This window comes from Sus scrofa, chromosome 1 (genome assembly GCF_000003025.6).
Source record: "Sus scrofa isolate TJ Tabasco breed Duroc chromosome 1, Sscrofa11.1, whole genome shotgun sequence".
Taxonomy (NCBI): domain Eukaryota; kingdom Metazoa; phylum Chordata; class Mammalia; order Artiodactyla; family Suidae; genus Sus; species Sus scrofa.
Genome location: NC_010443.5, coordinates 84,532,429 through 84,552,591, shown reverse-complemented (window position 1 = coordinate 84,552,591; position 20,163 = coordinate 84,532,429). Strand labels below are relative to the sequence as shown.

The following is a 20,163-nucleotide window of genomic DNA, read 5'->3' as shown; positions in this document are numbered from 1 at the left end:
CAAACTCCCTTCCTCCTGATGCCTGCCTAACACTTCAGAGCCTCAGAGATGATGTATGTAAAACCAGTTGAGGGCTGAATCACAGCACATGGGCTCCTCAGGAATACCAAGCCCCACTCCCACCCCATCCCCAGGCTACAGGAGTTCTACTATCTAGTGTCAGGAGTCTATCCTGGTACTGGGAAACAGCTCTGACTGGGTTGTTTAACTTGGCTAAGCTAGTAGCCACATTTAAAATGTTGGCATCCATTATCCAGATTTTGATGGAGCTAATCGAGCCAGTCAGAGATGGGTGGGCTGAATGACGGGCATTTTAACGAACTGTCCTCCAATCATAAGTTGATCAAGGTTGGCTTCTCCTAAGACCACCTCATCTCTTCTCAAGGTCAGGGACTAGATTTTGAGGATGTGTTCCTTTAGCCAGCACAGACACACGCAACACAACACACAAATCAATAGAAAAAAATAACTTCTTTTTATTTACAAAAAAAAAAAAAATCCAAATATTGGATGCTGTAAACAAAATTCACAATCTGTTCCCTCTAGCACTGATTCAAATATGTCAGTTTTTTAAGAGTCCATCCTCCATCAACTCCTTTTCTGCCTGTGACACAGTCTGAAGTGAAAATATCCCAGAAGAGTGACCCCAAGTGCAGCTGGCTGCAGTAGGACATCTCAGAGCAGACAATGGTTGTAGAGAGGTCGGAGACAGCCGGCGGGCGGAGCCCCTCCATTCTGCAAGGATTTGCAGCAAGTCTCGCCAAGTTACCTGACATCTTCCAACTTTGTACTTTGACCATGTACTTTGTTAGCAAGCCGTTATCACAACAAAATATTAGAGATTTTTTCCTTAGCACTGAAAAGGCTATGCTATGAGAGATCATAAAGAAAGATTATATTCAAATAGGTGCTATATATGAAATTACCTTTTTTGGCTTTTTGCTTTCATCTAACACACTGTGTCATCAAACAACAGAAAAGCTTATTTTTGAACTGCTGACAGCTTTCAACATAATACATTTCATTTACAAAATAGTTCACAATATTTATTTGACAAGCATTGCACTGAAAACTTTATGCACAACAAGCTAACCAAAGCAAACAGAAAGGGGTGGCAGAAACAGTATGTTCACTTTTCTTTGCGTTTCCTCTGTGGCTTGGCTTACAGACATTCTTCCATCCTTGCATTTGTGGGAGTCAAGTGAAAACACTCCACCCAATACCAAGGTGAGCAGGGACCTGATCCCATTTCTGGGAGGGCTATGTCTGTCTTGATGAAGGACATCTTGAGGCAACTAGATTTTACTGCAAATGAAGTAAACTTGTTAAAAGGGCATGGTCACTGGTGAAGCAAAGCGTTCTCTGACATGCCAGATTGAACAGGTGAGAAGAGCCTCCCGGAAGATGAAATGTCTTCCTGCTTTAAAGTAACAGCACACTCGGCCAGATAAACTCAAAGGTAAGCAAATCACAGGCATGAAACAGGAGTTGAGAGCTGTTCTTTCCTCTGACCTATGACACACGGCTCTCTCTCACCAGACATTCAAATGTTTAGGCCACACATCCACAAAGAGAGACAAATATACCACTGTCTTTTCAACTACATATGCACAAGACTATAGTACATACAAAAGGGAAATAAATTATATAAATCTGAAAGTATATACTGAAGGTTGTCTTGCATAAAGCCTGTTCTATCTGAATGCCAGGTGCTGGCACTTCCAACTATGCTACCAACCCGGAGTAAGCAAGAAAAGAACATAAATATCTGAGAAAACAAGTGACAAGTCTATTTTCAGATAAGGCCCCTCCAAACAAAAATCTGTGTCATAATAGCAGGTTGTTGCTATGGCAGAGCCCAAGATCTCTGGATTCTTTCTAAAATAGTGGACACCTCACTGGTCAAGAGTGAGGATGAGAAGGAAGAAGGCAGATCCCCAGCCACTCCTCCTCTGTTCTCAAGCGGTGTTCCCTCAGCTTACTTTTAGAAAACTTCCAAACAGGTTAAGTAGGCAGAGCCCCGGTTTCTGACAGTTAAGTATCAGGCTTGATCTACAAAGGGAATATTGCCTGGGCATTAGCGATTAATTTTTCAAACCCAGGGCTGGGGTGAGGAGTCTGAGCCAACATGGGAGACTTCCCCAGGAAACAGTGAGTGGCAGTGCAGGAGCTGTTACAGCTCTGACAGAATTCACAGGGACGCTGCTCCAGCAAATCCATCAAGTTCCTGTTAAGGCTTCCAAGAAAGATGTGCGAGAAAGGTAGTTCATATGGATTAAACTAGCACTGAGCACCTGTGGGATGCCCAGATAACAAACAAATTACACTGCTAATAGGAGGGCGCTCTTTTCTGCCCCAATCCCTCTTTAACTGATGACAAGAGTCTGGCTGACTCTTCAGGGGAATTATTATAGTAAGCAGTCACCCACTAGAGTTGGTAAGGATTATGTGATTATTTCACAATACAAAGAGAAGGTTTCCATGGGTTAGTTTTGTTTATAACAAATGTATTTTCAGAGACCAGTGTCTAGAGGAATTAGGGGCCAGAAGGGCTGGGGTTTAGGATTAGCTGTCACCGAACTGAAAGAGTAATGTCCGTTCATTTCACAAAGGTGTAGCTGGTCTCCTGGGAAACAGAAAATAAAGTTGGATCTGATCCAAAGCAAGTGACTGAATTGAAAGTACAGTACTCAATATTTAAATGCACTGTGACAACCAGATCAAAGATGTTTCATATTGGTGTGAATTTATAAAATTTTATATATAATATATATTTTATATATAAATTTTAAGCAATTGTGCAAATACTCTTTAAAAAGGGTCATTTCACATTTACTAAATTCTAGTGGTCCTGGAATGCAGAATGCATTCATTTAAAAATTCATTTAAATATTAATAAGTAGTGTTCATATCACTAGGAATTCTTTTTAGGAGTCAGGGGTTTAAAGAGACTATCACTGATCCATGAGCCGCTGGATTATACACCATGGAGGTATCCAAGTATTACAAAAACTAAAAGGGTTCAAACTGTCAAAATGGCAGTTCAGTATAAAAAAAAGAGTGCTCCGCCAAACAAGTATTCTCCCATCTATGGCATTCTATGGCTCACAAAAAAAAGGAAAAAAATCACTAAAAATGCATAATCTCTGCTCTTCCTATCAAATATATTAATTGTTTTCTTTCTTCACTCACTTTAATTTTTTCAGATGTGGGTTTTAATTCATCACTGTAACATGCCCACGTCTCATGTCATCCTGCTGAAAACATAAAAGCACACAGTATTGAAACGTTCCCTATTTGCTACATTATTCTAGACCATAGTCAAGGTATTATGTATATACACACGTATCACAAATATGTGTATATATACACACATAATATACACACACATACACAGGTACCTATAATAATATCACACCAACAATGTTAACGTCGTACAAGTATTTGCCAAGAAAAATATAGGGCATCTCCTCCATCATTCACAAGCTTATGTGTTGTTTTATTTTCTTCTTGAGTCCCTGATAAAATAAAATAGTCATTAAACCATAAAATTTTTCCACTTCAAATTTTCAGAAGGCAACAGGCACTTGGATGTATATTGGTGTGTAACAAATATAGTAACTCTAGATATTCTACTCTCTCTTCTACTTGGGTATTTTTATCTGTTAAATCTTTGGTCCTTGAGCATACTTCCTTTGCTACAGCTGTTTTTGCTTGCATTTTCACATTCAAAAAATGCGAGCTATGCACGCAGCTGGAAATAATGGATTGTGTCATCTTAAGTTCTGCTATTTGTTATGAGAACTGCACCAACCTACTACTGTTCATTCGGGGCAAGCCATTTCTATTAGTGGAACAGGAGAGTTCCACAGAAAGCACTCACTACAAGCCTCAGATAGTAACCCCAGTCTTGGACTCCCCTTCTTCTCTACTATCTGAACTCCAGAATTGATCAAGTTGGAGCGAAAACTTTTTCCCTCTGTATTTTCCCTTTTGTAAATTTCATCTTATAAGAAACTCTCCACTTGTCTTTTTTTCCAATGGCAAAGCTATGGGAGCAAGTACTGCAAACCCATATTGTCATCAAGCTTTTTTTACCCCCCTTGTCATTTTAGGAGAACCTGGTTGCTTTTATTGACAGGTCTCTTTTGTTTCAAGATAGAATCCAATTGGACAGGAGAATCAGGTGGAAGGGCTGGGGTTGGGGGTGGTGCATTTTAAGATCAGGCTCCCGTATCTCTGAAAAGTTCCACAAGCTTTGCCAAGTTTAAAACCAGGAGCAGATCATCATTGCACAAGCCATATCCCACTCAGGCTTTTGCATATCTTTTCTTTCTTTTTTTTTTCCCCCATCTTGTCTGAATTGGCTTCCCCACAGGACATTTTTAAATGATTCTTAATTGCAGGGTAGCCAAGTGGAGTATGTCTGTTGCTGGCATGTAAATACTGGCTGGACCTGTGCAATGTAGTAATTGCTAAAGTTGGCATCTGCTACATAGGGGGCTGGCTGATAATAGCAAGTGACATTAGCCACGTTAGGGATGACATTTTGGTCAGCTAGCACCCGGATGGCCAGCATTGTGATCAGGTTTAAAGTCTGTCTTCTTTCATGTCCCATCAGGCACACTGTACTCTCATTCACCACTCCATGAAGGGTCATGAGATAGTCATACTTGCGGTCTTCCAGGCCCACGAAGTGGTTCTGCAAATAGGACTCCAGTTTTCTCTGCTGCTCTCCGATATCTGAGAAGTCGATGAAAAACCTAGAACACATATACCTCTGAAGCGTCTTGATCTCATCAGAGGCGGGCCTAAAGCCCCGGACTAAGAGGTTGCAGTACTTAAGCAGGCCTCCCCCTCTGATTTCCTCTGGGTTCCTGGTGGCAATGATCTTATTACAAAGGTGATCGAAGGCTTCGTGGAAATCCCCGTAGACGCTCTCCCCGATGATCGTGGGGTGAAAGGTTTCAGTCATCGGGTTCTCTGAACATTCATAAAAGAGGAGAAGAGAGTCTAATTTGATTTGAAAGGAATCTACACTAAATTCAAACTGCCTCCGGAGGGAATCCACAAATTTCAGTTCCACATTTTTGCCACTGTTGTTTGACAGAGATATAAGACTCCATCGGTCAGAGTCATTGCACACTTTAACCATTTTCTGCACATAAGCTTCCTACAATTTAAAAGACAAAACGAGAAGATGAGCAAACCTAGGGGGGAAAAATCATAAATGAATAAATACATCCTCGTCACAGCTGAGACTCATTTTGCTCCTCCCCTCTTTATTTTGTCAAGTTTCAGCAAAACACTACCTGCAGGCTGGCACATTAAACAGTCTTCTGAAAACAGAAAAAAAAAAACAAAAAAAAAAACCAAAAAACCTGCATTTAACGAGTGGTTTTGCCGTCTGGGAAAGAGACTAGAAATAATAGTTTGAGGCTTTTGGCAGACGTAGCACAGTACTAAGAGGCTCTGTTGTCATGTCTGACTTTTGAAATGTTATTTTTTGAAAGGGATCTTATAGGTACAATATTCACACAATATCACAATATTCAATGTACAGAAGAATATACAGTGAAAAGTTGGTCTGCCTCTCACCCTTGTCCCTAGTCACCTAGTTCATCTGCCCCTGAGGCAACAGATAGGATCAGTATTTTGTATGTCCCTCCAGGAGTTCTGCAGTTAAAATCAAATGTGAACTAAATTAAGACATTCGGGGAGGCTGGTACCTCAGATTATTTTAGGTAATCGTATAAAACCGCGCTATGAACCAAAGTGGGGAGGCGAGGACCCATTTATACCCCGAACAGAGGAACCAACCCAGGGAAGCGCCACATACATCCTCAGTACAAGCAGTCAGCTGAAGGCAGCTAGGAAATCTATTCACATTTTCCAAAACAATTATAAATCCATTGACTCGACTCTGCTGCAGGCTGCTCTTTTCCCAAAGACTAAATCATCAAATGACTCAAAAGAAGGAAAAAAAAAAAAAAAAAGGAGAGAGAGATTTACATCATTTCACTCTCCCGCGGATCTGAATCTACTCTAGACAGGACTCAAGCAAGGAAAGCCAAGAGTTAAAATATAAGGAGAAGGAAGAGAAGGCAGAGCTGAGGAGGAAGCAGAAGAGTTGGGGCACTGAAGCAGCAAGTAAACTAGAACACACAACGCAGCTCACGCATCTTCGTTTACCCATTAAAAAAAACTCAAATGCAAAATAAGCCAAAGCTCCTGCACGAGACGGGGCAGCAAACGTGCGCCCCCCACGCCTAGCGCCTCACGCCCGCGCCTGGTCCGCCGCGGGCCCCCGGCCTCTCTCGGGTAGCTTTACCTTGAGCGTGAGTGGTGTGATCTTCTCCTTGTTCACCCCTTCGGGTAAGAAGTCCAACAGGCAGTCCAGCACGACGTCCTTCACAGTCTGAAACTCCTCTTCCCCACGCAGGTCGGCGCAGAAGATTAGGTCCAGGTCCTTGTAGCCCAAGCCGCTGTCCTGGTGCAGGACGTGGCTGGCGGCCGAGCCGTTGAGGCGCACGTCGCGGACGCCAATGCGCTTCTCGGTCAGACGCCGCCGCACCACCTTCACGATCAGGCTGGGCTGCAACTCGAGCGTGGGGAAGTTGCCGCGCCCGTGGATCGGGATGGTCTCGCTCAGGATGCCGTCCAGCCGCTGCACTTGCTCCCAGTTCAGCACGTTGCAGTGCGCCGTGGGGCTTTCGCAATAGTCCAAGCAGTGCCCGCCGCCGAAGCCGCCGCCACCGCCGCCGAAGTCGCCGCCGCTGAAGTCGCCGCCAAGGGGGATGTAGGGACCGCCAGCCAGCTCGTCCTCGGCCATGGCGAAGTACCCTTCGCCTTCCGCCATGAAATGCCCGCCGAATGCCACTTGGCCCTGGTCAGTCCTAAAAGAAAACGGGGGTGGGGGGAGCGCGGTGAGGACGCGCGGCGGCGGGGCTGAGCCGGGCCCCCGGAGGAAGGAGCGGCCCCCTCCTCGTTTCGCCTCCCGCCTCGGGAGCTCCCGGAGACGCGCCCGCCCCAGGCCCCCCAGCCCCCAGCCGCGCGCGCCGCGCCCCGCAGAACAGCCCCGCACCAAAAGTATCTCTGATGCATCTGGAAAGCGCAAGCGGGAGTCCCGTCTGTGTCACCTGGAGGCGGCCGCCCCTTCTAGGAGCGCGGCGATGGAGGAACTGCGAGGCGGCAACACTTCCAGGAGCCGCGAAGACGCTCCCGGCAGTGGCGAGCGACTTAGTCCTTTCCAGACCCCTGCCGCCTGCGCCGGCCACTCCCGCCCCTCGACCCCGCCCGCGCCTCAGCCGCGGTGGTCCCAGAGGTGGCGGCTCCTGCTGTCGCTGCCGCCGCCGCACACGCTCCTGTCTCTGGAGCTTTAGCAGTTGTGCGGGCGAAAGGTCTCCAGTACTTTTTTTATACCGTGGCCGCTTGGCGCTTCCGGGGCCCGGCGCCGCATGCTCGCCACACCCTCCTCATCTGCATAGGGAGCCGCCCCCGCCCGCCCAGCGCCCGCGGCGGGAGCCCAGCAGAGCCGCGCTCCTTGAGGACCGGTCCCCAGGGCGCGAAGCTGGAGGCGGTGCGTGAGTTCACTTTAGTTCCTGTAGGTAGATTTGATGTAGGGACGCCCACCCACCCACGCCTCTCTTCCTTTTCCCCAAGGAGGAGACACTTCAGATACTTCAAGAGTCCTCACTGGCCCTCAAAACCGGATCAAGGCGAAAATCGCGTAACTGCTGAAACTTCTCAAAATTCTCGCCGGATGCGGCTCGTCATCAAAGCTTAGTGACGGGGGCTCCAGAGGGTCTTCTTGACCTCCCTTTTAAACAGTGTGTGGGGTAGCACTAGAGCGGTTATGGCATTAATAAACTCGGCCTCAGTGTGAACTAAGGGGTCCACTTCCCCGTGCCAATCAGTGTCTGCGCGCAACGGGCAGGGCAGGCTCCCCGAGTTTCGTTTCTTCAAACCTCAGGCGGCGCGCCGGGCTGGGGTGAGCCAGAGGAGCGCGGGGGCGGAGCCGAGCGTGCGTCCAAGCCCAGCGCACCCGAGGCTCGCGGCGGCCGGGAGCGCGGCTCGGGCCAACGCGCGTCCCCGAGCGGACGGCCGGGCGGGCACGCTGGCCTGGAAACGCGGGGCGCAAGGGGTGGGCGGCCGCTAGGTCGCGGGGCCGGAAGCTCGGCTGAGCGTTCTTCCATCCAGAAGCTGAGGAGGTGAAGCGCGTTCCTCGCCGGCAACTAAGGTTTGCGTTGTTCAAGTGAATGCACATGTCAGGGTGAAGTGAGCGAGTTTTCCACGACCCGCGAAAGCACGAGTTTAAAGTCTGCGACCGTCCCTCCTCCACACCCACAACTCCCGGCGCCTCCGCGGCTTGAAAGGAGTGTGGCCTTACCTCCGCGGGCACTAGCGCTCGAGGCCCGCGTTTGCTAGAAAGCGCCCCCTTTCTTCCTGCCGTCAATTCTGGCCGCTCGCTACCCTTTTCCAAACTGAGAGCCACTTTCCTTCGTCTTGAGGCCACGGCGGGGACAGAGGCGGGCTGGATACTCCCGCCCATGGCCCCGCTCGACCCCAGCCGCCCGGCCTGCAAGGAAGCATAGCCCTCCCTCTCCGGGCTGGGGAGCCCGGGCCTCGTCACTAGGGCCCCGCTCCCAGCAGGAGGCGGGGAGGCGCGGGTCGGGGAGGGGGAGAACAGTCACCCGCGGAGCAGCCAGCTGCGGGGCAACGCCGCCCCCTGCTGGTGCCCTGCGGAGCTGCGCGCCTAAGCGTAGGCACCCGCTGGACCTCAGAGGGAGGCCATCATCCCTAAGCACTTGTCCCTGGGCGGGGGACTGAGAAAGGTTCGCTAGGACGACCATATAGTTTTCGTGAGCCCATCGCTTATTCCGAAGCACACTCCTGCATCCAGTCTTCCAAGCGTGAGTGCATCCATTCTACCTAGGCATTAAGAAAAATCATAGATAGGAGTTCCCATTGTGGCCCAGTGGGTTAAGGACATACCGTGGTCTCTTTTAGGATGTGGGTTCTATTCCTGTCCTTGCTCAGTGGGTTAAGGTGTTGCCAGGTGGCTGTGGCATAGGCCGCAGCTGCAACTCCAGATTTCACGGCTGACAGGGGGACTTCCATTTGCCACAGGTGTGGCAGTGAGAAGAAAACTTACGTGTTTATGTATGTATATATATTAACCACCTATCATGTGCCAGGCACCAAGCTAAGTGCTGAGGGTTTAAGAATTACTGCGTTTCACAGTCTAGTGGGCATCGCAGGCAAATATGTACTTATGGTGCATCTGTACCTTGTAACCAGCAAGGTACGAGTAAGCAACAGTGGGCTTACTGGGATCAAGGGAACTGGAAGAGAGGACCAGAGGAGATGTGTCCTTTAGATTCGATCTTGAAAGGCGGATTTTTTTCCCTTCAGTAGTTGAGTGAGAAGAAACGCACTGTCAGCAAAGGGAAGAGTGTAAGGCAAAGTTTGAGAAAGGCTGAAGAGACCACTAGGGTAAGAAATGAAATTAGTAGTGCATTCAGATGAGGTTTGCAGAGGTTCCGGGGACTTAACACTGCTGGGCTGTACTCTGGTTAGCTCTTGACATGTCTGATCTTTTTTTTTTTTTTTTTTAATGATTTTTATGTTTTCCATTATAGCTGGTTTACAGTGTTCTATCAATTTTCTACTGTACAGCAAAGTGACCCAGTTACACACGTATATACATTCTTTTTCTCATATTATTCTCCATCATGATCCATCATAAGTGACTAGGTAAGAGTTCCTAGTGCTATACAGCAGGATCTCATTGCTTATCTGTTCCAAAGACAATAGTTTACATCTATTAACCCCAGATTCCCAGTCTATCCCACTCCCTTCTCCCATCCTTGGCAACCACAAGTCTGTTCTCTATGTCCATGAGTTTTTTTTCCTGTAGAAAGGTTCATTTGTACCATATATTAGATTCCATGTATAAGTGATATCATATGGTATTTGTCTTTCTCATTCTGACTTACCTCACTTAGTATGAGAGTCTCTAGTTCCATATATGTTGCTGCAAGTGTCATTATTTTGTTCTCTTTTATGGCTGAGTACTATTCCATTGTGTGTATATACCATATCTTCTTAATCCATGCATCTGTCGATGGACATTTAAGTTGTTTCCATGTCTTCAGTTGAGAAGATATTCTATCACAGGGATTTGGAAACAGAGGAATTAGGAGGTAAAGAGACTTGCCCAGAATAAGTGGTGAGGTCAAGCCTGAACCCAACCCATTTCTCTGTGTGCTATGTAGCCATCACTTGAAGGCATGGGATACCTGTAGCTTCCTTCATTCAAAGGCAAGACGGGTACAGTAGCCAGAACGATTTGAAAGGAGAAGAAATATCCTGTTAAAATTTCCTCTCAAAGGCCACTAAGAACGCTGCCCCTTGAAACAAGGGCAAAGTAGTAGCGCATGTATAGGTACAATGCACTAAAAAAAATCAAGGGTTTTGCCCCACTGCCATTATTTTGTACTTTTATTTTAACGCTTTTTCAAAAAAGGTGGGGCGATAAAAGCAGAAGAAGCTGAGACAGTGAGCATCTGTGCTTCATACATGCCTGGGTTTTTGTTCTCTGGGGCTAAAGGAATCTGCATTCCAGCAAGCTGCTCTTCCTAGTACAGGGGCTGAGCCACAAGGGCCACCGCAGCCTCTTTCTCCAGGCGGGCACCCTCTCCCCAGCAGAGGCTGCTCTTTTCCGCCCAGCTGCTGTAATGGCTTCTCCCCAAACTGGAGGGCTTGGCTGAGAGGCAGAAGTGGAGCCTGAGGCTAGACACAGAGGGCCTTTGTGCATTGCACCCTGTGCTGGGGAAAAGATGAGCCCCAGGGGCACCAGGGCACCTTCTCCCAAACTGCCAGGGCTTTGTGGCTGACACTTCCACTACCTTTCAACAAGGCAATCCCCACCCCCAGCTGGGTTCTTCCTTCCTAGCACCCTCCCAAATCCGCATAATCCACACTCACCACCTCCTGCACCAGGACATCTGGGATCTTCTAGTTTTGGCAGCCCCTGATGGTGCTTTAACTGGATTCATATGGGCCTAATTCAAAGTGGCCACTTGGTAAGTACTGTTGAATGAAAGCATCTGTTGTTCTTTGCCCCTCTTCTATCTTCAAACTGAGATAATATTTACATTCTGGGGGAAGAAATGTTCATCCTTAAAAGAAATTGCAAGCTTTGCAATTGTAAGCATTTTTCCCCCTAGAAATCCAAGTAATTATCAAATAAAGTTTATACCTTCCAGACACATTCACAGCCAAGATCATCTCTCAAAAGTTATCCTTAGATTAAATTTAGGCCCAGAGTGACCATATGTATGTGTATATATATTTTAGCCTTTAGCTTCTGAACTTATTTACTAAGTAATTTACTTTTCCTCATTTATAATGGGGAAAAAAGATCTATGGCAACATGATGCTATGAGTCTCTATCTGTAATTCTTGAAAGTTTTACATACGTTTTTGAGGGGGAAAAAAAAAACATGATTAGTTGCTCTTGATTTGAAAGTTACAGGAAAAATCAGTCTGGACTTAGAACAATAAGAAGAAATTCAGTTTGAGCCTGAATAATAGTTACCGTTATTGAGTTGGTTATAATGTGCCAAAGACTATGCTCAGTATTTTATATACATCATTTCTTTTAAACTTTCTCCAAATATCAGAGCTTTACACATCCCTTCCCTGCTTTCCAGTTAGGGGAAATGGAGGGAAAGGATGGTTAAGGAACTTAGAGAAGCAGCAGAGCCTTGGTTCAGAGCCTTGCATATATGGCTGCTCTCAGTTCCTCTCCTTCTGGGAGCTTGCCTGGTCCCTGTCTTCTCATTTTCCTTTTAGACTTAAAATTGAACTGGAAATGCTCTGTCTTTCTTTCCAAGTTCTGTACATTCAGATTGAACACAATTGAAGACCACAGTGTTTTATCCTGAAATAGCTGTTGGGGCCAGAAGGCACCTGCCCTGGCTGATGGGAGTTTCTTACTTAGCCAGGAGGGCTTAACCCAGGGGCAGGGGAACCAGGCAAGCTAGTGGCCCTGCAGGGAGCCTATGAGAACCACCCCCCCACCCCACCCCCGCGCACACACACACACACACAGAAACACGCTGGGAGGCTCCCTGCCGCCCTTCCCATTTTGCTCCGTCTGCTTCCTGTCTTTTCAGGAATGGTTTCAGAAGATAAGAAGCACATATGCAATGATTCCCCAGACTCATACCCAGAAGCAGAGAGGGAAAAGCTTTGTTCTTCTCTCTCCCGGTATTCTTGTCTGGCTCTTGCTCTTTTCGCATCAGCGCTCTCCACTCTTTCCATTGATTTTCCACCTTCCACTTCTTTGATCCTTTCCACCAAAAATGACATAATCCTGTAGAAACCGCTTGCCTGGGGTGGGGGTGGGGGTGCAGGCAGAGCAGGGGCAATGTGAAGAATTTGAGCCACTCCCTTGCCATTCACTGCCTGTCCAAGGCAAAGTTCAGTGGTTCCTGAGGCCACAGAGTAACAGACAGACATCCTTTTCCAAGCCTGCAGTGCAGATGTCATACTGTAGAGCAAACCAGAGACCTCTCTGCTGCCCAGCTAGTATTAGAACAACAGCCAGCCAAAGTGCTTCACGTAAAAATTAAAGCTCACTTGGGAAACTAAATGACCCGTTTTCCCAGGGGTGCTTATGCAATAACTCTCCCCATGGTTTTTTTCAGGGAAATAAATGTTTATTCAAGGGCCTATCAATGGCCAGAAACATCCCACGTCCTACAACTTCTAGGTTAGTTTGGGAGTATCAGTCCAACTTTGTATTACTTGAATGGCTACTAGCAATCTACAGATTAACTTCTGTAGTGTAAACTCTCCAACCCCTTTTATTCTACATTTTCTATCTCATTTTATCTTCAAAATTATCCTGACCCACGTGCAGACCTAATTTTAGAGATGAGGAAAGTCAAGGAGGTTTTTCTCAAGTTTACATTGCTGGTTAGGGAAAAATATAGACTGGTCATTCTCAGGGGCCAGCCCTCCTTTCTCATGACCACAGTGTGTAATCACACTTTTATCTGTGACTGTTTTTAAATGATTGATAAATCATTCAGTGTGAAGGGATCCACTAGCTCCCCAGAGGGTCATTTGCATGGACTCTGTTCTCACCTGTGAACACCTTATAACAGCATCATAACTCTCCTGTTGAGTATCTTCTAAGTATAATTTCCTAAGGTTGGCTTTAAGCATGTTTATTTGAAGTGTATGACTGCATTTGTACAGTCACACACCAGTGGGCTTGGGAAATTCAATATGTAAACGATAACTAAAGGAGACGGTCCTGCATCATCATGCTTCAAATTAAACTCAATACAGATTGTCCTTTATTCGAGTTCTTCATCAGAAAGACAAGCCAGTGTTTTCTTGTGCTACTATCAGTACCCATTATGCCAGAAGTTCTTCCTGTTTTGACATCTTGTGAAATCCTTGCCGTTTGAATCAATGTTGCAAGTCTGGTGGACCAGACTGTTTTCTTAACTCCAAACAAAAGAGACATTCAAAAGTCTCATTCCTTTGGCAGAATGTAAACTAAAAAGGCACATATATTTTCAGAACCTACCAAATCTGAATAAGTAAACTGCTTTTCTTCAAAGTAATATTTATACTACAAGGTTTTTCTTTCTGCAAGTTTGTACTAGGAGAATGTTTAACTTCTCTGAAGAAAATGTAGATGTTTATTTGTGGTGCTTGTAAAGCTTTGAGAAGGGTACAAGGGGGAAAATATGATGTATTATTCCTCTTTTCTGAAAGGAATTTGGCCAAAATATTTGTGTATGTTGTGAAAAGAAAAACAAAAGACCATCTTCTATGGGTAGATCCAGCTCATTCTGATACATTTTCAGCCAATTCTTACATTGTACCTATTGCTGATATATTTATTGGCCACTGATAGTTGATTTATATGAGCTTTCAACATTTCAGAGACAATTAAACATGGTATATATTCACTTTACTAGCATCATTTTGATAAGCCAAACTCAGAAATTGCATAACTACCGTATAAATTTATAGCAACTACAAAAAGTACATGCGCTCACATGCTTACACCATACCCTGATTCAATAATGCATATACTTCCTTGTTTGAAAGAGTTTTAAACATTTCTACCATCATGTTCTAATTGATTGATTGATTGATTGATTGATTCTTTTAGGCACCACAGCGTATGGAAGTTCCCAGGCTAGGAGCTGAATCTGAGCTGAAGCTGCCGGCCTATACCACAGCCACAGCAAAACCGGATCCGAGCTGCATCTGTGACCTACACCACAGCTCACAGCAATGCTGGATCCTTAACCCACCAAGCAGTGCCAGGGATCAAACCTGAATCCTCATGGATGCTAGTTGGGTTCATTACTGCTGAGCCACAATGGGAACTCCCATCGTCACACTCTCTTTTAAAGTCTTTTCCTCTTAACTTCCTTCTCTTACCTCAAAATTAGCTGCTACAAAGAAAGAAATATTAAACAGGACATTAATTTTATCTTGATGTTTGGAAGAAATTGGTATGGAATATTGTAAGCAACCGAAAAACACTGAACACAATAAATAATATTTAAAATAAAGTTTTTTTTTCCCTAAAGCTACCAGGATGATTGACATTTTTAGAAAACAGGTTTTTGGTTTTTTTTTTTTTTTTTAATTTTATTGGAGTATAGTTGACTTACAATGTTGTACAGACAGATTTTTTTAAACTGTTCAAATCGGACTCTGGGAAGATAAATTCGACCACCTTGAAAATTCTCCTTTTCTTAAAAAACTGAAAATATATTTGCCATATGATCCACCAATCCCACTCCTGCCATACATCCAGACAAAACTATGATTCAAAAAGATACATACACGCCTGTGTTCATAGCAGCACTATTTACAATGGCCAAGACACGGAAACAACCTAAATGTCAATTGACAGATGAATGGATAAAGAAGATGTGGTATATTTGTACAACGGAATATTACTCAGCCATAAAAAGAATGAAATAATGCCTTTCGCAGCAACGTGGATGGACCTAGAGATTATTGTACTACATGAAGTAATTCGGGAAGAGAAAGACAAATAAATACCATATCACTTATATATGGAATCTAAAATATGGCACAACTGAACCTATTTACAAAACAAGCAGACTCACAGATATAGAAAACAGATTTGTGGTTGCCAAGGGGGAGGGGCAGGAAAGGGAGGGTTTGGGATTTGGGGATTAGCAGATGCAAACTGGTATATATAGGATGTGTAAACAACATGGTCCTACCGTACAGCACAGGAAACCATATTCAATATCCTATGATAAACCATAATGGAAAAGTATATGACAAATATATATAGAAATATATATGTATAACTGAGTCATTAGCTGCACAGCATAAATTAATACAATATTGTAAATCAGCTATATGTCAATGAAATTTTGAAAACAAAGTCTAGGCTCCTTAAATAAACTATGAATGGGAAAACTAGCTGCAGATTCTCCAAGCACTATGACACCTGGCTTTATTATAGCAGTATGGAATAAAAGAGATTCAAGTTTAACTTTCTAATAAAAAGAAAGGCAGGGGGAAAAAAGCGCTCTCAAAGTTATTAATATTTTAACTATAGAATCTTCTGACTGGAGATTGTTTTCTAAGAAGCCACAACATCAGCAGAGGTCCTAGGGATTAAAAGAGATTTTGGACTAACACATAATGAAGTAGCCACAGTTAAGATATCTCTGAAGGGCAATAGAACTGCCCTCCAGGCTTTGAAATTTGTAATTATTCAATGAACTCATTGTTGAGCATAAAGGAAGTGGCATTCTTAATTTTTCATAGCAGAAAGCCATCTTAGAACATGGAAAGTGAAAAAAAACTGGCACCTGAGGTTTTTTTTCACCACAACCTCTCCCTGGTTTCCGTTAAAATCCTGAAGTTATTTATTTTCCCCCCACTGGCATTAATGTGGCAGACATATTCATCCCATCTACTCTAGATCCGTTCTCTGTAAGCAGGCATTCAACATAACTGCACTGACCAGGAAGATGGATTTGCTGTGTGTGAAAAATAAGTCCTTCTTTTGAGCACTTGCGACTTACTTAGTTTATTCTAGTTTTCTACTCCTGGCATGTCTTGAAACATTATCTCTGTTCTTCTGTGGGTTCCAGGGCTTTGTTGAGAAGGTCACCGATCACAGGCATGTACGTGGCATAAGCACCCTGAACTCTCCAGAGCACTGGAAGCACCTGCAAGGTTAGTCCATTTCTTGCTCAGGGCAGAGCATCTATATCTTTCGTTCATTACTTAAAAGATAAAATCAATAATCTCAAAAATACTACATTGAGAATAGTCATCTTTCACTCTTAAATCTTACTGGAACATAATAGTATATTTGTGTAGTACATTGCAACGTTTTCTATTTTATATCTAAGGTCTAACTCAAGCGCAGAGATGACTTAACTGTTTCTGCTGTGAAAGTAATTACTCCTTGAGTATTGGATAGGTCATTACTTTGAGTCACCCTTTCTTCATAAATCAAAGAAATTGAGTTATCATGACTAATTCTTAATCCACTTTGTGTCTAAAGATAGCAAACATTCGGATTAAAAAACTGAAAAACAAGCTAATTATTTAGATGTTTTATCTACATGCTATTAAACAGCCAGATGTCTGGTTAAACTTCTTGTGTTTAATAGAGCAAAATGGAAATTTCATTTGTCTCCCAAATTTAATTAAATACCAATTTGATCAAAACATTTACTCTGGAACTTGCATTATCGATTTTGAATGCCTGTATTAATCAAATGAACCAGAGACTTTACAAACTGCACTTGAGGCTGCTCTGAAACCTGAGTAGCCTGAGTCTTCAGCTCCTCTTAAGTCCCAAAGCAGTGCATAGTCCCTGGCGCAGTGAGTTGCAGGTGTGTGTGTGTACGTGTTTGTGTGTTGCAGGAGGGGTCTGGTCATAGCCTCAGTGGGAAGTGAGTGTGTGGTTGCACACATATGCCTATATCTCCCCTATTTTTTTCTCTAGATATTTCTTCTTTCACCCATCCTTTCTCATTTCCTATTCATTAATACAGATAAATGGCTATTGAATCAATCTAGTGCCATCAGCTGCTATTAACCTTTTGTAAATCCTTTAGGTCTGGTCACTATGGTGACCAGAGAAAATAATCTAGATTAAGTAGCCTAAATATGTTCTGTGTGTCTCTTGTAAAAATTCTCTATTTAGAAAGATAACGTTTTCAGTTGGCATATAGTCAACTTTAAATTTGAATAAATACCCTCAATGCTGTTACAAAGCTGTTACCAATTTTGTGATTGTTTGATGACTCATTTTTATGAAGCCCCAATTACATATGATTAATGGGATTTTGTTGCATATTTAACTTTTCTCTCTTGTTTATTTTTCAGTGCTTCTGGGAATACTTCAGAAGTTTCACCACTGTTCTGTTTTTAAATCAAGTGATGTATGAAGAATAATGAGTTTTAGATTTTAAATTGTGCTTTCACACGAGTTAGAAAATTTTAACTATAATGTTTACTTATATGAGGATGTTATGTTACAACTTATTTAAATTTTACAGTAATAAGCACTTTGATTAAAACTTTTGTTCTTGGAGTTTTTTTTTACTTATATGAGGATGTTATGTTACAACTTATTTAAATTTTACAGTAATAAGCACTTTGATTAAAACTTTTGTTCTTGGAGTTCCCGTCGTGGTTCAGTGGTTAACGAATCTGACTAGGAACCATGAGGTTTTGGGTTCGATCCCTGGCCTTGCTCAGTGGGTTAAGGATCCAGCGTTGCCGTGAGCCATGGTGTAGGTTGCAGAGACGCAGCTTGGATCCTGTGTTGCTGTGACTCTGGCGTAGGCCGGCAGCAACAGCTCCAATTGGACCCCTAGCCTGGGAACCTCCATATGCCAAGAGAATGGCCCTAGAAATGGCAAAAAGACAAAAACAAAACAAAACAAAAAAAAAAAAACCAAAAATTTTTGTTCTTAATATTTTCTTAGAACAATTAAGTATAGTGACTGTATAGCTCAGACGTTAAAAAGCATGTGATCTGAAAATACTGATATGCTTATGAGGACAAAGTGACCATGTATTTTAAATCTGTCTAGTTCTTCAGAAATCTAAGATATCATGGCCATCCATCCACCATACAGGTTTCTGATTATGCCTTCAGATAATCCCTTGCTAAGCAACATTTCATATCATCTATTGGCCATTGGGAAGTTATAGCAGAAATAAAATATGTGAGATTCAATTAAACATTCACCAACCCATATAGAGAGATCACCATACTCTCCCACTTAAAGACTTGTACCCTTAATCAAAGCTCTGACCACAAATATCAGTTCAGTAAAATTGGAATGTATATCATTCCCCCGAAGCCTGTGGACCAGGGTGGTGCCTCACTGAAGAGCAGTGTAGTCATCTCAAACACAGGGCCTCCCCACTTATAAGTCTCTCGCTGCAGACTTTTTCACTGTCTATAAGGCTCCCTTCATCTTTGGCCTCAGTCCAATTGGCTTTCATTTGGGGCGATGACACTTTGTTTTTGTTTTTTTGGTTTTTTTTTTTAATCCAATTTTAGCTAATAAATGCCTACAATACATTGTACTATATTTAATAGCACTAGGAAATTGAACTTTGATTACAATTAAGTAGGATATATCAAATATGATATCACTGTAGCATAAGTTGTTGCAGCATCTGTGTTAAATTATATTATCCAAACACATGAAACAGATTTCTGCCTTGACCATCCTCTGCAGGCAGTGAGCTGCTTGCCTCTTGCCAGTTGAACTCTGTTTTTTTTTTTTTGTTATTGCCCTCGCTGTCAGTGGATCATCCTCATAATTCCATATGTGCTGTTGAATTCTCAGTGGTTTCCTGTATCTCTTATCTGTTACATTATTCTAGAATATTACTTATAATAGAAAAGGGAGGAAGGGAAAGAAGGAGAGGGAGAAAGAGAAAGAAAAAGAAGGAAGAAAGAGAAAAGAAAGACAAGGAAAGAAAAAAAGAAAGAAAAGAGGAAGGAAAAGAAAGAAACGCTGCTCTTACAGAAGTTCGCAAACTATTTTCAATCGGGATTAAGGTAATAGCTCAAACTCTAGCCCCAAAATAGCCAGTTCATTTTGTTTTTAATAAATTTTAATTCAAACCATTTTGGTCCTAGGAAGAAACTAGGTTTGTTCTAAAGGTCCAGAGATGCTAGAGATCAGCTCTCTGTGTTCCTTTAACCTTATGGCAAGGCTGCTTTGGTTAATGCCACATCTTCCTTATTATTCATTGCTTGGGAAAAGTCAATGGCTGACATAGAAATAGCTGAGTGCATTATTCTAAAATGAAGTGATTAAATCATGAGGTTGAGGGTCAGATGCAGAAACCCTGGGGAGGGATATTTTTTCCTAGTTATTAACGTGGATTTTTTTTTTTTTCTGTGAGAACACAAAACAGTTAGTCTCCTTGAAAGCAGCCCATGTTTCATGTGATGTGGCCATAGTAAACTCTCTTCAAGGGTGAGCTTCAGAGGCAGGGAGAGGAGTAAAATAGGTAACACAGAGCTTTGTTGAGGAATTGCAGGGGCCCAGAAAGATATGGACTGTAACACCTACAGTACATGTACACTTATGTCGTAACACTGGAGAAAGGAGCTTCTGGTGCTGGAAGGAATCAACCTAAGATTGTGATGGGCTGGCCTGGAAGAGCAGACTGGGAAATATTCAAAGAGCGAATGGCACATCAATGTATCTTAGAGTGTGCCTGATACTTTGCAGGCTAACTCTCCCACAGGAGCTGGAGTGGAGCCTAATGCTTGGAGGGGAGCCTGCAGTGGCAACAGGAGGGACCCAGAGCCAGGGAGTGCTCTTCTGGGCAACAGGTCCCGGAAAGCCCAGGTGACACTCTCCATCTCTGGCTCCAGGGAATTCTCTCTCAGGACATCCACCTTGAGGACCAGCCAGATGTATCTGATCCCAAGTCCCACCTGAACTCTAAAGCAGGTATAGCCTGATCTCTATCCTCCAGCCGGCTGCTGGCAAAGGGGGACACCATGTACAAAATCTGCTTGTAGATATGGAACTGCTGGGATAGAAAGAGGGGCTTTTAGTCCCTAGGACAGAGAAGTTT

At 43.6% G+C, this 20,163-nt stretch overlaps 1 protein-coding gene across 2 annotated transcripts; it reads right to left on the bottom strand.

Moving 5' to 3' along the window:
- Positions 454-7,559, bottom strand: FAM46A (family with sequence similarity 46 member A). Of its 2 annotated transcripts, none has more exons than XM_001927710.5 (3): positions 7,085-7,423; positions 6,332-6,896; positions 454-5,173 (listed from the first exon to the last, which is right to left on the bottom strand). In XM_001927710.5, exons 1-3 carry the CDS (start codon positions 7,102-7,104, stop codon positions 4,397-4,399), a joined length of 1,362 nt encoding a protein of 453 aa, XP_001927745.1. In that variant the 5' UTR covers positions 7,105-7,423; the 3' UTR covers positions 454-4,396. The 2 variants fall into 2 exon arrangements, with proteins under 2 accessions (XP_001927745.1, XP_013848259.1); XM_013992805.2 differs by having other exon boundaries at positions 457-5,173; positions 7,140-7,559.